Consider the following 14,805-nt stretch of genomic DNA (forward strand, 5'->3'; position numbering starts at 1 on the left):
GACCTTAAAGATTCATAATAGAATTACAGCGGCCAAGATAAAATAAGATAAATGATTGAAAGAGATGAAATGTAAAAGTTGCCTATTTTAATATAGCTGTGCTTTTTAATCTCAGGTAAGCTCATACATGTATATTGTTCCAGCACTTTAATGTTATAAATTACAAAAACTATTGTGATATAGGATAAGCAGTTGTCTGCTATAGAGAAAAATTTAAATGTGTCAGCCACAAATCGTACGTAAAATATTACTCATGTAGTAGTCCTCTATTTATATTTCTACCTGGTGGAAAAAAGAAAAAAAGAACTTCCCTTTAAATTTTCTTAAGTATCAAAAAGTATTAACCTTTTGTATTAGCACAGAGTAGAATTTTAGTTATAGTGAAGGAGGCTGTCTTTTCTTTTTCTTTCTCTCTGTGTTTCCTGACTGTGGACATTCCGTTGCATCTATCTCCGCTTCTGATTTCAAATCTCTGCTACACAATTAAACGTTTTATGGACGAAAGGCACAGTCTTAACACATAAGTCAGCAAACGGTCTGCTTCAAATACTACACACCACTGTGTTTATTTGACACAATGTTGTGCAGAAATGTAGTGAAGTAGAAAGTACAGATGAGTGTTTTATGATATAGTGGAGAAAAAGTAATGCTTTAATAAAATTACTCAAATAAAATAGATACAATGGAATCGCGGTTTGCGAGTGTTCCGCAAGACGACCAAACATTTTGAATAAATTTTGACTTGGAAAAGAAAGTCTTGGTTTACGAGTACCGAGTATCGTGTATCATGCATGCGCTTCTTGTTTTGACACCGAGCATCACGTGATCACAACTGAGTCAATGGTTTCTCTCTCTCTTAAGCTGCGGTATTGTGGGTAATCATCTCCCCTGCTGGGTCTTAGTGTTCGTCTCTCACTGGTATAATCAACATCCGTGCACGCGTGTACTGTTTACTATAACACTGTGACCATGTGTGTGTGTGTGTGTGTGTGTGTAAAACATTTTATTTTGTGTTTGTATGTGTGTGTACAGGGTGCGTGTACTGTTTATTATATCACACGTGTGTGTGTGTGTGTGTGTGTGTGTGTGTGTGTGTGTGTGTGTGTGTGTGCACACGCATGTAAAGCAAATGCAAGTCTCATTAGAGAGGTTAAAGATCCATTTTCAATCTCTCTCTCTCTGTATTAGCCTGCAGGTTGAGTGCGCGTGTGTCATTTGACACCGTGCACTTTCACACACACACAGAATACAGTTGAATTTACAAAATGTCCTAAAGCTTTCACAAACAAACCATCGTGCCCGAGAGCTTTTAACTCTTTTACTAATGGTTCCAAAACTTGTCAGCCAAATTTCCTAACATCAACAGTGGATTGGTGTTAAAGTAGATCTACACTTTGTAAGTAAATTTAAGAGCACCCAGTACACAGCAGTAATTTTATGAATTTGTGCTTAAATTTATACATTTATGATCTGTGCCTTATGTGCCTAAAGTGTTGCCAATTTTAAACGCATCTACATAAAAGGCATTAAACTCAGTTTAACATTGTCCTCTGTAACAAAGTTACTTTCCCTATAATACTATCCATCCCGAAATAAACTGTACTGTCCAGGGAGATGTTCATCTGTGAATTCAATGTTATTTAAAAAGATGTCTTAATTGAACAAGGTTACAGGCAAAAAAATGAGTGGTAAATGAACAAACATTTTTTCATGAGCATGCTAATAACGAGTGGACAAAGTACCCTTTTCAGATATGGATGCTAAAAGTGGATTTGTTAAAATTGGGCGATTGTTTGTTTTAAATCTACATCTTTTAAAGGGGCGCTGAATTGTTTGTCTGTGTTTCAAATGATTTGGAAGATGAATGAAAAACCTTTTCTCACTTTGTGCTTTTCACAAAGCAGTCAAGTTCTTCCAATCCAAACTCAACACGCTTTGTCGTCAAATACTTTTAAAAGTAATGCAAGGCATTGTAACGTCGTCAGTGTGCTTTCCTTGGTGTAGCAATTATCATCATCCCAAAAAGGCACAACACTTTACGTATTCAAACCTGTGGCTGACAGAAATTATACCGTCAGACCTGGATCACACACACACACACACACACATACACACACAGTGACGGCAAAACAAAGCTGCATAAAACACTCGGGCTTTCCAGCCAGAAGAGATGAATTCCTCTAAGAATTGTTTAGCACACGGTTTACCAGCGACCCCTACTGCTGAAACCTGTATCACAGCAAAATCCTTTGTGGTCCAAGGGATATTATACTGTAGGTAATACAGCAGTCGTTCCTTTACTAACTTTTACATTTTACCCTGCCAGAGTTCTACCCACAAATTTTCAATGATCTTTAAATCAGGGGACTGTGATGGCCATTCCAAAGCCCTCAGCTTGCAGTTTACTCTCTTGAAATATTTTGTAGTGGACTTCAAGGTATGTTTAGGATCATTGTCCTGATGTATAAGCCATCCATCATTGGATTTTATGATGGGGACGGAGGTACAGTAAGGCTTTTTTCTACTGACTCTTTCACAAGGTCTTGGGGAAGGAGCACCACCACTCCTGAGTGTATTAAATCTTCCTGCAGGTGTTTTTGCAGTGAAATGGGTGTTTTGATTTATCTTTCTGATCAGCATATGAGCAGTTCTCTCCGAGTTTTCTTGGTCTTCCAGATCTTATCTTGACCTCCACAGTTTCCCTGAACTGTCTTCTCTTAATTACATTTCTTTCTGGGGAACCTCTATGCTGACAACACTTTGTCATCTTCTTGTAGTCTCTTCTCCTCCATTGTGGGCATCAATAAATTACACAGCTGCTTAGAGGAACGCATGGTTGTTGAGTATCCGCAAGTGTGTGCCCAAGGTTTGAAGAGTCAAAGTATTTGTAAATCTTTGAAATCAGCATTTACTAATGACAGCTGTTGCCATGCATCAGATCTACTGTAACTAGCTGATTAAGGTCTGAAACCTTGTAAATAGAAATCGAGGCTCTTAGGGTGCCCAAAATTTGCACAGTGCCATGATAATGTGTTTATTTTATTTTTTTGTTCAGTTTATGACATAAGTCGTAACTATGCATCAATGTTTGCTGAAAATATTGTGCATTTCTTCCAATTCCAAGAAAGACTGTTAACATCTTTTCAATTTAAAAAAATCATCAAAATCTGGTACTTATTAAGGGGTGCCCAAACTTTTGCATAAGACTGTATCTTAAATATGGTGCAAATATGCGTCTGAATTACAAATGTTTACTGTTCATCATCATCTATACCATTTTATTTTAGGTATGCAGTGTCGCGGGGGGCCTGGAGCCTATCCCAGGAGACGTAGCACATGGGGTGGGGTACACCCTGGACAGGGTCCCAATCCATCGCAGGGCACACACACACACACACACACACACACACTCAACACACTACTGGCAATTTGGGGAACGCCAGTTAGTCAATCTGTTTGTCTTTGAACTCTGGGAGGAAACCCTGAGGAAACCTACCAAGCACTGGGAGAACATGCAAACTCCATGCACACAGAGTCCCCGAGGCAGGAATCGAACCCAGACCCTGGAGGTGCAAGGCGACAGAATTAACCACTAAGTCATCATTACCAGGCTACAGTAATAATAAAATAGAAAAGGGTGAGCGTGAGTTCAGTTCAATCATGGTTTATTGATGGCTGTTGATAAAAACTGTTCCTAAATCTGGAAGTTCGACTCTTCTGAGCTTTCTACTGTCGGTGTAGATGGTAGCAGTGTGAATAGATGATGGAGTGGGTAAATAAAATCCCTCACAATGTTACAGGGCTTACCCTTACAGCAGAATCTGTAAATGTCCTCCAAAGACGACAGAGGAAGTCCAGTAATTTCCTATGTAGTGTTTATAACCCCTTGAAACGCCTTTCTGTCAGCTGCTGAGGAGTATCCACACCACGCTGTTAGATATGTTAAAACACTTTCTATTGACTGTATTGGTAGAAACATTTCATCAGCTTTGCTAAGAGATGGACCTTCCTCAGAGTTCTGAAGAAGTATAATCTCTTTTGGGCCTTCTTTACCACAGCTGCACAATTGGCAGTCCACTTGAGGTCTGTACTAACATGTACACCTACAGTGGTGTTCAAAATAATAGCAGTGTATTGAAAAAATTGCGTAAATAAGTGCTCCATATCCATATAATAACTTTAAATTTAAATTACACAAATGCATTGGACACCCTGCACATTCTATTCTGAATCACAGCATGAAGAAAAATGTGCTAAATGTATTATTAGTTTAATGTAAGTGAAAAAACAAATATTAGTCTGTTAAAAAAATAGCAGTGTCATCAGTCATCTTTACAAAGTGATGAATTTACCGTTTAAAAAAAAATGCTTAAAGTTTAACCTTTCTTGTGCATTTCTGAACTAATATTTAGTTGTATATCCATGCTGTCTGAGAACTGCTTCACATCTGTGACAATCGTACTACAGGCCACAATTCCTCTGCATTTCTTGGTTTTGCCTCAGAAACAGCATTTTTAATGTCTGCCCACAACTTTTCTATTGGATTAGGGTCTGGGGATTGGGCTGGACACTCCATAACCTTAATCCTGTTGGTCTGGAACCAAGATGCTGCTCGGTTACTGGTGTGTTTGGGGTCGTTGTCTTGTTGAAACACCCATTTTAAGGGCATTTCCTCTTTGGCTTAAGGCAACATGTGACCTCTTTAAGTATTCTGATGGACTCAGATTGATCTATGATCCCTGAAATGTGATAAATAGGCCCAACACCATAGTACGAGAAGCATCTCCATATCATGATGCTTGTCACTCCATGCTTCACTGTCTTCACAGTGTACTGTGGCTCGAATTCAGTGTTTGGGGGCCTGACAAACTGTCTGCGGCCTCTAGAACCAAAAAGGACAATATTGCTTTCATCAGTCCACAAAATATTGCGCCATTTCTCTTTAGGCCAGTCAATGTGTTCTTTGGCGAACTGTAACCTCAAATTCAAATTTTATTTGTCACATACACAGTCATAGACAGTACGATATGCAGTGAAATGCTTGTACGACCACCAGTGATCTTAAAAAGTAAATAAAAACTATATATAATGAATAAATATTAATAAAAAGAAATACTAGTTTTTAACTAGTAAAATAAACTGTAGAAATAAGGGCAGAATAAAAATATTACAAAATATAGAAATATAGGAATATGGGGGGGGAAGGGAAAAAAAAAAGTATATATAAAAATGAATACTGTACCACGTACTACAGTGGCTACCAAAGCTCAGGGGTTTAGGTGAACATGTCTGTTCTCCTGCGATTACTGGATTAACTCACTACACACAGTATGTGAGGACTCGTGGCTGTGAGTCCAAACAAAAAAAAGAAAAGGTTTTTCACAAATATTTCATGATATTTGACATTGTGTAAAATTTAAAGGTGTGTCCGAAAAAACTTTTTCCCATTACTGTAGAAAAGAAGATTAGAAATAATGATGCTCCGGATCTCTGCTTGAGGAAATTTTCACCAAGTGGACCTCCAGTGTGTCTCCAGAATAAAAGAGTTTGTCACAAATGTGTGTCGCAAGCTCTGTCATGCTTATATAATCTTGTTTGATTAGTCTTAAGTCCTGCAACTAAAAATAATATTGTGCATGTGATACTGTATGAGGGAACAGAGGCACATTAGTGAGCAGAAAATCATCCTCACAAGGGAGCATTTCTGATCTATGTGCATTTGTTTTGAGGCTAATTACATGCCATCAGTCTTTCTCATTTATCTCTTCAGAGAATTAATTGACCTGCTATCATTTAAGTGCAAATATAAATGAAACTGGTGTCCACACTGATCAATTTGTAAAAAAAATAATAATAATAATAACTCAAATAAAAATAACTTTTTTTGCAGAAAAGTGAGTTTTTGCTTTTTCCTCATATTTCAGTACAGCAGTAAAACCTGGCAATGTTTTTGCAGAGTTTGATTGTTTGGTAATAATGACAATGAGTGTTAATACGCTGTTTATGTACCAGCTGAAGTTGTGATCAAATCCTTTACAGTATAGACTATATGTAGATGAATAAGCAGCAGAAAACCAAGAAGAATTTTACTAAAATATAAAATATTTAATACAATATATACATTATTTACAATAATAATGATATTCAATTATTATACAATTTTAATATGCCAAATATTCCAGGACATTGGCGGAGAATCCGTGTCTCCTAGAAGGACAGACAGAAACAGGATGAGCTCTGAGCCGAGACTGAATGTTTAACTGTAAACGCCATCATGTCTTACTCTCTCAGTTCAGCAGGAAGACACACAGTCAGACTTTAAGAGTTGTTGGAGGAAGAATCTCAATCAGAGGCTGTAAAACATTCACATCCATCACAAAGTGACTAAACACTGTGTATAAATAATGTAGTGGTTTTAAACATCATTTATGGATCATAAAGGTTCACTTACAGGGTTTGCGTGAAAGAACAGGTTTAATGCCTGAAACACAGATGATGGACAGACAGTTAGTATTAAATCTGCTTTTACAAGACAATTAATCAATATCAGCTTATAAATCGTCTAATTTATCAGTTCAACTTAAACAGAAGCAAAATATTCATTACATCCCCTTACAGATATTAGAAAGTGTAAATCCGTTCCATCTGTTCTTCTTCTTATAGACAACAACGATGAAACCGATGAGACTTAAGAGAGACACGACTACAGCAGCAGTGATGATAGCAATTGATGCTCCACCTGATCCTCCACCTGTTAAATCAGCACAGAGTCTTTATTATCTGCTGCAGCAAGAAATCAGCTTTCACTCTCTACAGCTCTAGTTTATTAGGACCTTTTGGTACTTCTCGCACTAACTCCTTCTCCAAGCTGCTGTGCTGAACCACGCAGGTGTAGTTGTGTTTGTGCAGCTCCTCAGCTGGGACTTTCAGAATGCTTCTCTTCTGGAAGCTTCCATCCTGGTTGGGTAACGTCTCTCTGAGCTCCACGTCCTCATGCACGTCCTCTCCGTCCTTCTGCCAGGTGATATTTAGTGGTTTGGGGAAGAAACCTGTAGCGTGACACACCACCTCTGGAGAAGGAGACGAGTGTCTATGGAACACTAACACCTCAGGACCAGCTGCAGAGACGGATTAAAGAAAACCACTGTATTCAGAGTGTGGTGTATTAGTGTGTACACTAGTGGAGTGTGTTATTACATATAATAGTGGGTGCACACTCAGAGCGTGTGTGGGTGTTTGTCACACTCTTTACCTTTCCTCTTCAGTGTCTCATTGCCATACTTCATTAAACTGTCAGTACACGTGCTCTCCAGGTAGTTCTTCCAGTATTTGGTATAAACACTATCAGACTCCCACTTCTGTTTGGTGTTCAGAGCTTTAGCATTAGTTGCGCTCCAGGTTTCTGTTGTCAGGTTCAGACTGATGAAGTCGTCTCCATCGTAAGCGTAATGATCGTATCCTCTAGTGGTGCCGTCACTATTCTGCTCACAGCCGTACATCCTCTGTAGTGTATTAACACCTGCACCCACACACACACACACACACACACACACAGTATAAATGTATATATAAATGTATAAATCACTCTCTCACGTGCTTAATTGTGGTCACGTCCTACTGTATGGAGAAATGTTCTGGAAATTAAATAACCAGCAGATAATCCACAACAAATAATGAAACATGTTGTGTAGTATAAAAATAAATATGAAACTGATAATAGTGTGTGGTTTTGGTGACCATTAAAGGCTAATTTGGTTTATTAATATAAATAATTGATATGAAGCACTTGCAGGCAGCATGCTGAGTTAGAAAACGTCAAAGAGGCAAGAAAAGTCACTATAGCAAAACTTAGCAAGAAGGTCATGGTGGCCATGTTGTAGAAACGAAATTTCTGAAAAAATTTCTATAAAAAAATTAAATACAATAATAATAAAAAATAAAAATAAAAATGTGTCAAATTCACCCTGTGCAGTGAAATCACCAGTCTGCTGGTATTTTACAAAACTCTTTGCGGATGCTAGAGAACTCAATCATCTCAATTGGGAGCGGAGACTCACCACCATGAGGTCATAGTAATACCATGACATGATGCCATGGACATGTCACTTTCAACCCAGTGACGCTACAGTATATATTTAATCAATATCACATGAGAGTGTGCTGTTTTACCGAAGATCAGCACAGCGGGCACAAGGGCACAGCTTCAGCACTAAAGTGGGGCCACAGTGGATCGGACTTGTTTTTCTGGTGCATCTCATGGGTGATTGATTGGATTGGGATCTGGTGAATTTGCAGGCCAGATCAACAACCCTGTATTCTTTGCCTACTTAACCCCATGCATGCTAAACTGTGGTGCGCTGGGTATTCTGGTGCCTTTCTATTGAATTTTAATTGAATTTGACCTCCACTGGGGTTTCTGGGGATCAGACCGTACAGGCATGCAGAGTAACTGCAGGTGAAAGAGCTTTTTGAGTTTTTGATTGTGCAAGAGAAGCGGCTTTAAAATTATGGGATGCCAATTTTTATATGTGCATTTCAAAATTTGAGTGCAAAAAAACTGTCTTTGCTGTTTTTGTGCTGTTCCAAAGTGCTCCAAAAGCATTTTTCTTAGTGTGTGTTCACTCTACAACCCCCATTATAATCTATGAACCAGGGCCATTTCTGAAGGGGTGAATAATTTTTGATAGATATGATTTTTACCAATGTTGTAAAGTTTTTCGAGCCCTTTGATGTGCAGTGTCTCAGTGGTTCAGCACAGGTACTCATAACTCAAAAATGGAGAGTTCTCTTTCCACCAATTACCCCCAACCCCCCCGGCCGATTTTTATTTCATTGTGTGGGGGTGCGTGCAAAATTCTGAGAGACATGGCCACCCAGTGCTGATTTGGAAAAAGCAGGAATTTTGGGAAAAACAATTGTTCAGATTCTTTAGAACAGTAATAGCACATTCCCAGGGGGCTAATCAGCTGTGACAATATTCAGCACAACAGCATGACCTTGATTGTAATATTGCAGCAGTTAGTGTAAGTAACAGGGGTAAAATTTGTTTTATTTTCATACTGGCACTCTGTAGCCAAATGGTAAGGAGAATAAACCATGAATGTGGTGGACAGTCCTGAGCTTTTCTTTATATTTCCACTTATTCCACTTTATGCCTTTTGCTTAAAGTCTTTCAATTGATCAGATTACTTGGTCAGAAGGAACAGTTGTATAACATAAAATAATGACATGGAATCTATGGCAAGCATTTGCATTTGTTAATTTATGGCTAGTTTAGTCAAAGCTAGTAAAAGTGGATTTCTAATTAGATATGAACGCTCTTTATTCCAAGAAACATGCTGGCGACATGAATCTAACAGGGAAGTTTATTTTTACCTTTAGTAGGATTCAATTCTTTCCTTACTCTTGTGAACGTCTCGGTAAAGTCATTCTCTCTGCCCTGCATGTCCTGTGTCTCACTCTGCCAATACACTTCACCCTCAATCTTCTTTATCCAGTCCTTTAGGATCAGTGTCCTGTTGCTGCTGCTGTAGGACATAAACTGCTCTCCGTCCAGTAGACCCACAGCAATAAACCCTTTAAAACTGATTCCTGGTGTGACTGCAGTGTAGAGGTACTCCAGAGAGTGTGTATCTGCAAGAACAAGGACAAATTATTTAATAAAATTCTAATTACAGATTAACAAAAGCAACCATGATGGAACAATTAAAACGGAGGAGTGGAAAAAAGGCTCCCTGATTAAAAAAAAAAAAAAAAAAAACAAGAATGTGAATTGACAAAACCGAGTGGGGGAATTAACAAACAGTTTCCTGATTGACTAACCATGCGCGAGGATTAACAAAACCGAGGGTGAGGATTAACAAAAGCGAGCGTGAGGATTAACCAAACCGAGGGTGAGGATTAACCAAACCGAGGGTGAGGATTAACCAAACCGAGGGTGAGGATTAACCAAACCGAGGGTGAGGATTAACCAAACTGAGGGTGAGGATTAACAGTTTCCTAATTGACAAAACCAAGCAAACTGATTGACAAAGAATTCCCTGATTAACAAAACCCAGAGTGAGGATTAATAAACAGCTCTGTGATTGACAAACCGGAGCGTGAGGATTGACAAAGAGCTCCAGGATTTAGTACTAGTTACAGGGTAAACTTTACTGTCCTGTGTGAAGAAGCGTTCATTTAAAACAATATAACTTTAATACAAACACACACTCGGTCTGACCTGCGGACTCGTACAGTAGACACGCTGTAAAGATGATGTTCATCAGCCCGGTCCGCTCCATCCTGACGTTCACACAGGTGTAAAACTCCAACAAAGACTTTGTCAGAAAAAAAACTTCAGCCTTTTTTCTCTGTGCTCTCACACTAAACGAGAAATATAAACATATATACAGTAACTTAGATTATTAAAAGACGACGATACCTGAAGCCCTGAGTCACATTGATACCGGCTAATGAATCCAGTTTAAACCAGCTGCTCGCTTTCCATGGAATTTTGGGCTTGCTGTGACGTGACCCTGACCCCTCCCACTGATGGAACGTAGCCAGCCATGGGCTTTAAACTGCGCTCCTTCCGCCCTGCTCCCTGGGCAAATCTCCTATTTGGATTTTTTTTTATTATAAGAACTTGAAACAACACGAAATAGAATACAAGGGGCATTAATGACAGTAAAAATACACATTATTTACAGGAAAGGAAAAACAAAAGACAATACAGAATTAATATTGTGAGACTATAAAAGAAAGGACAAAGATGCGAGAGAGCAGTCAAGGGATACAAACAGGACAAAACGTTTCCAAGAGACACATTTTCTTCAGTTAAAAACAATGCTGTAGAAATGTAAAAGTCTTTCGTTCATTTTATTAAATCTAATTACCTTAAGTTTATTAGGATGATTTAGTTTCTGATTTAGTTTTTTTTAGTTTTAGTGATTTAGAAGTGATTTAATTTCTATTATAAACAGGGACAGTTTTGCTCTTAGAAATCTTGTTTATAAATGTAAAATTGTGCATTAAAAATAATTATTTACATGTTTGAGAGGATTATTTTCAGAATTATTATAATAAAAATTATGTTTTTAATATGAAAGGAGTGAGATATATTAAAAAGGTCAAAGACAGGGGCGTTTCTAGCATTTTCAGTTAAGGGGGCTCAGCCCCCATAGATGTTTAACACATATTTGACTTGTTCAGAATCAGTACTCAAATGAGTCTTCTTGATCACACACGCTGTTTACCATATAAACCTTTTTCTATGTACAGGTACAATCAGAAAAATGTAACCAGAAACAGCATATAACTTTAAACTTACATTGATTAGCAATATAAACAACACACCTATGAGGCTGGACAATGGAATAAACTGTGTGGGAGCCAATAATGTCAAACATTTATCTGTTAATTCTTTGACAATGCTGCTGCTTTTTGTTGGATACTAGCAGAAATAAAAAATGTAAAAAATGGTTTCTGATGCAATGACTTCAATCAATGTTGGAAACACAGTGTTAATGTTCCTGAGAGGCTGCGCTTTCAGAGAACTGAACTGTAGAACTGAACAGAGAACTGGAGATGGAAGGGTTTTACAACTCACATGGGAGTAGGTCTCCAAATGAGCAGCAGGTAAGAATAGAACATGTTTATTTTTATGTGACTTAAAAAACCTTCTATCTACAGTTAAATATAAATATTAAAACTTTGATCATCATGTTATCTAGTTTTAGCTACATAAATAAGACTAAATTAACGTTCTCTATTCAACCCCTTAAAATTTTATATTTACATTTGGCTGACGCTCTTATCCAGAGCGACTTACATTTTTATCTCATTACACATCTGAGCAGTTGAGGGTTAAGGGCCTTGCTCAAGGGCCCAACAGTGGCAACTTGGTGGTTGTGGGGTTTGAACCTGGGATCTTCCGAACCGTAGTCCAATGCCTTAACCACTGAGCTACCCCTGGCCCTTATATCTACTAGGATATTTATTCAAATTCATTAAAATATCATTCTTTTTCAAAATCAAAGTGACTAAAACCCCACTCTAAGGATATTAAATTTATTTAACGATTTGGGACATTATTTAATACAATACAATATTTATTTAAAAAAAAAATGATTTTTCTATCTCTGTAAATCACACTGCTATGCAGTTAAAGCGAGGGCACTGAATGCTGTCTGTCACTATTTTTAATCATTTATGTGCAGAACTATATGGTAGTTAATGCCATAAGCATTGTGGAGTGTTTTATATAGACAGTTAGGTTTTCCAACTGAAACAGTAACGGCATGATTGTTGTATAAAGTAGACTATAGCTTCATAGAGTGAATTAAGTGTATTAAGGGCTTAATTTTCACTAGAGGAAACAGCTGGTGTGATGAGGGTGAACACAGTGAAGATTTAACAGATTAATTCCTCATGACATTTTGTAAACTGTATTTATGAGAAAGGACTGCACTCATGCAGATATAACAATTTATCGAAAAACACAAACTTTGCCTTAATCCTCCCTCTGTGAGGCGAATTGAAGACCCGCTGAAAGACGGTGAGGAGCCGAAGGAGCCGAAGCCTGCCGCAGCTTTCATATCAAATTTAAAGGGGACGATGGGCGACCAGCAATTTGTGTGGAGTTTATGGAGAATTTTTAGGGAGGCTAAGTACAAATGTTAGGGGGCTAAAGCCCCCCTAAAAATGGCCTAGCGACGCCCATGGACAAAGAGATGACATTTTAGGTGTGTTAAAAATCTTTTTGTCTTTTCACACTCAAAAAACAAATGTTTTAATTATTGCATCACAGAAGGAGCATTTGTTATCTATCTCCAAATTTATCTCTCCAAACATCTCTATGAAACACATAGTTCACATAATAAATTTTGTGGAAGATTATGAAATTAACTTGTTTTGTTGGAAATGCAGTATTAATAAGGCATAATACAGGCTTTACACAAGATTAGATAAAACGTACCGTTACAGCATTAAATGTACACCACACAGAGCTTTATCAATAATCTCCCAGAGTTACTATCCTTATGGATCACCATCTGACTCCACAGAACTCGATCAGGCAACTGAATATTTAGAAACAACATTTCGTTATAACTTGGTCAATGTAGCTCCAGTAAAAATGAAAATCATTTGAGATAAGAAACTTGCTCCCTGGTATAATGATCACACACAGACTTGTATCTCTCCACTTTTATAGAAAATAACAAAAATAATCCTGAATTTTTATTTATTTATTTTTAACACAGTGGCAAAATCAACTAGAAATAAGACCACTACGGTACAATAATCTCCACAACAATAACATACAGTAGTGAGGTAATTTGTTCTGATTTTTTTTACATGGAGGACTCATGAGGTATGCTTGGGACGCATGTGGTAACTGGGGGACAGTTTCACTTTACCATGAAGACAGTTCTGGCCTCGGCTGATGCAGACAGATGTTCTCTTCAATAGTTTACGACTGGAATTTTGTACAGTCTACCTGAGCCTCAGATAACGAACTGGACTTCATATTAACTTAAAGACATCAACTGTTTTATTGAACGTCCAGCTGCCTATGTACTAAGGAAACAGAAGTATTAGCATTTTTATACAAATGAAATAAAGGTGTGTTTCACCGTATCAAAGTCTTCATAAAAGTCCAAAAACACAACTAATAATTCTGGGTAGCTCGAATGTCTGGCACTACTGTAGTTTAATGTTTTTAGAGATGTGCCATCCTTACATTAAACATCACCGGGTTACATAAATACTGTCCCCTAATCATAATTTCAACCTCTCTGCATGTAGAGCAGCAGAAATAAGGAGGGTTATGGGGAGTCAATTGTCAATATATAATATTGTCTGGGTTTTGGATCGAGTGGAATTAAACTGCATTATATTAGCATTTATTTCACTGTTATCGGCACAATCATCAAGCAAGACATCCAGTTACATGTTTTAGATCTTCTTAAATCTTCACTTAAATATTTTTAGACAATGTTTGCAGAACATTGATGTTTTTACATCAATGTTCTGCAAACATTGTCTGAAAATATTTGCATTAAAGCCATAAAATAACCAACTTTTCTACAGATTTAGTTTTCACTAAAATCCATCTGCCAGCCTTTGATATCTCTGTACACTGTAAACCCAGATTTAATATCTAATTAAACAATCAATTACAATGTACTAAATAATTTTAAGTTTCAATGCATTACTATTATAGGTAAGTATATTGTACTAATTTGTAATACAATATACTTGCATTTGATAGTAAAGCAATATGTAAATAATTTTAAGTTTAATCGCTTAAAAATTGTAAGTTTTAGCCGTGGCCACGCCTCTTTATCTCCATAGAGACCGAATTTGAAGTTGATGATTGGCTGTTTCTTCAGGCAACACACAAGATGAATGTGCACTCGCCACTTCGGTTATTTCACCCATCTGATTCGACCACGATACATTTTCCACCTCTTATTCTTTTCATTTGGTTTTCTTTCACTCGAGACGCTGATTGTGAGCCGCTGAAATATCATCGTGAAAAAAGTTTTATCACCTGTTACTTTGGCTGCCATTAACGGAGCTGGTGTAATGGCCGCTGTGGGCGGACGCCGCCCCGCATTGACCTCCCGCCAGGTGACCGCGCCGAAGCTGCTTCCAGCAGGTGAGACCGGAGAGCGACAGTCGGGCTGCTGTTCCACAGTCTACTGAATCTGGTGAGTGCTATTGGCGAGAAGTATAAACCTGCTGCTTTTTTTTTTTGCTTTATTTTGCGCTGGAGGGGCTGAGTGTGGCAGTATGAAAAGTTTCTTGTAATGTTTAACA

The 14,805-nt window shown here is 37.8% G+C and overlaps 1 protein-coding gene across 3 annotated transcripts; it reads right to left on the reverse strand.

The window, feature by feature from the left end:
* Positions 1-6,089: 6,089 nt before the first annotated feature.
* On the reverse strand, positions 6,090-10,445 carry LOC128509182 (H-2 class I histocompatibility antigen, Q9 alpha chain-like). Of its 3 annotated transcripts, none has more exons than XR_008356011.1 (8): positions 10,223-10,445; positions 9,376-9,633; positions 7,253-7,519; positions 6,834-7,118; positions 6,617-6,751; positions 6,452-6,481; positions 6,284-6,353; positions 6,090-6,207 (listed from the first exon to the last, which is right to left on the reverse strand). XR_008356011.1 is itself a non-coding variant. In XM_053480805.1 (8 exons), the coding sequence occupies exons 2-8, from the start codon at positions 10,281-10,283 to the stop codon at positions 6,343-6,345; spliced, it is 1,047 nt and encodes a 348-aa protein (XP_053336780.1). In that variant the 5' UTR covers positions 10,284-10,319; positions 10,424-10,445; the 3' UTR covers positions 6,112-6,342. The 3 variants fall into 3 exon arrangements, 2 of the variants coding, with proteins under 2 accessions (XP_053336780.1, XP_053336778.1); XM_053480805.1 differs by having other exon boundaries at positions 6,112-6,353; positions 10,223-10,319; positions 10,424-10,445; XM_053480803.1 differs by having other exon boundaries at positions 6,113-6,353.
* Positions 10,446-14,805: the final 4,360 nt, after the last annotated feature.

Source organism: Clarias gariepinus, chromosome 21, assembly GCF_024256425.1.
Source record: "Clarias gariepinus isolate MV-2021 ecotype Netherlands chromosome 21, CGAR_prim_01v2, whole genome shotgun sequence".
In the NCBI taxonomy this organism is placed as follows: domain Eukaryota; kingdom Metazoa; phylum Chordata; class Actinopteri; order Siluriformes; family Clariidae; genus Clarias; species Clarias gariepinus.

Bases quoted from the DNA above. Each gene is read 5' to 3' on its own strand.
- LOC128509182 (XM_053480805.1), bottom strand. From the start codon at position 10,283: ATGGAGCGGACCGGGCTGATGAACATCATCTTTACAGCGTGTCTACTG. The intron at 9,634-10,222 runs GTCAGACCGAGT...TTGTTCTTGCAG, and splicing joins TCTACTGTACGAGTCCGCAG to ATACACACTCTCTGGAGTAC. The intron at 6,482-6,616 runs GTAAGGGGATGT...TCTGTGTTTCAG, and splicing joins ATTTACACTTTCTAATATCT to GCATTAAACCTGTTCTTTCA.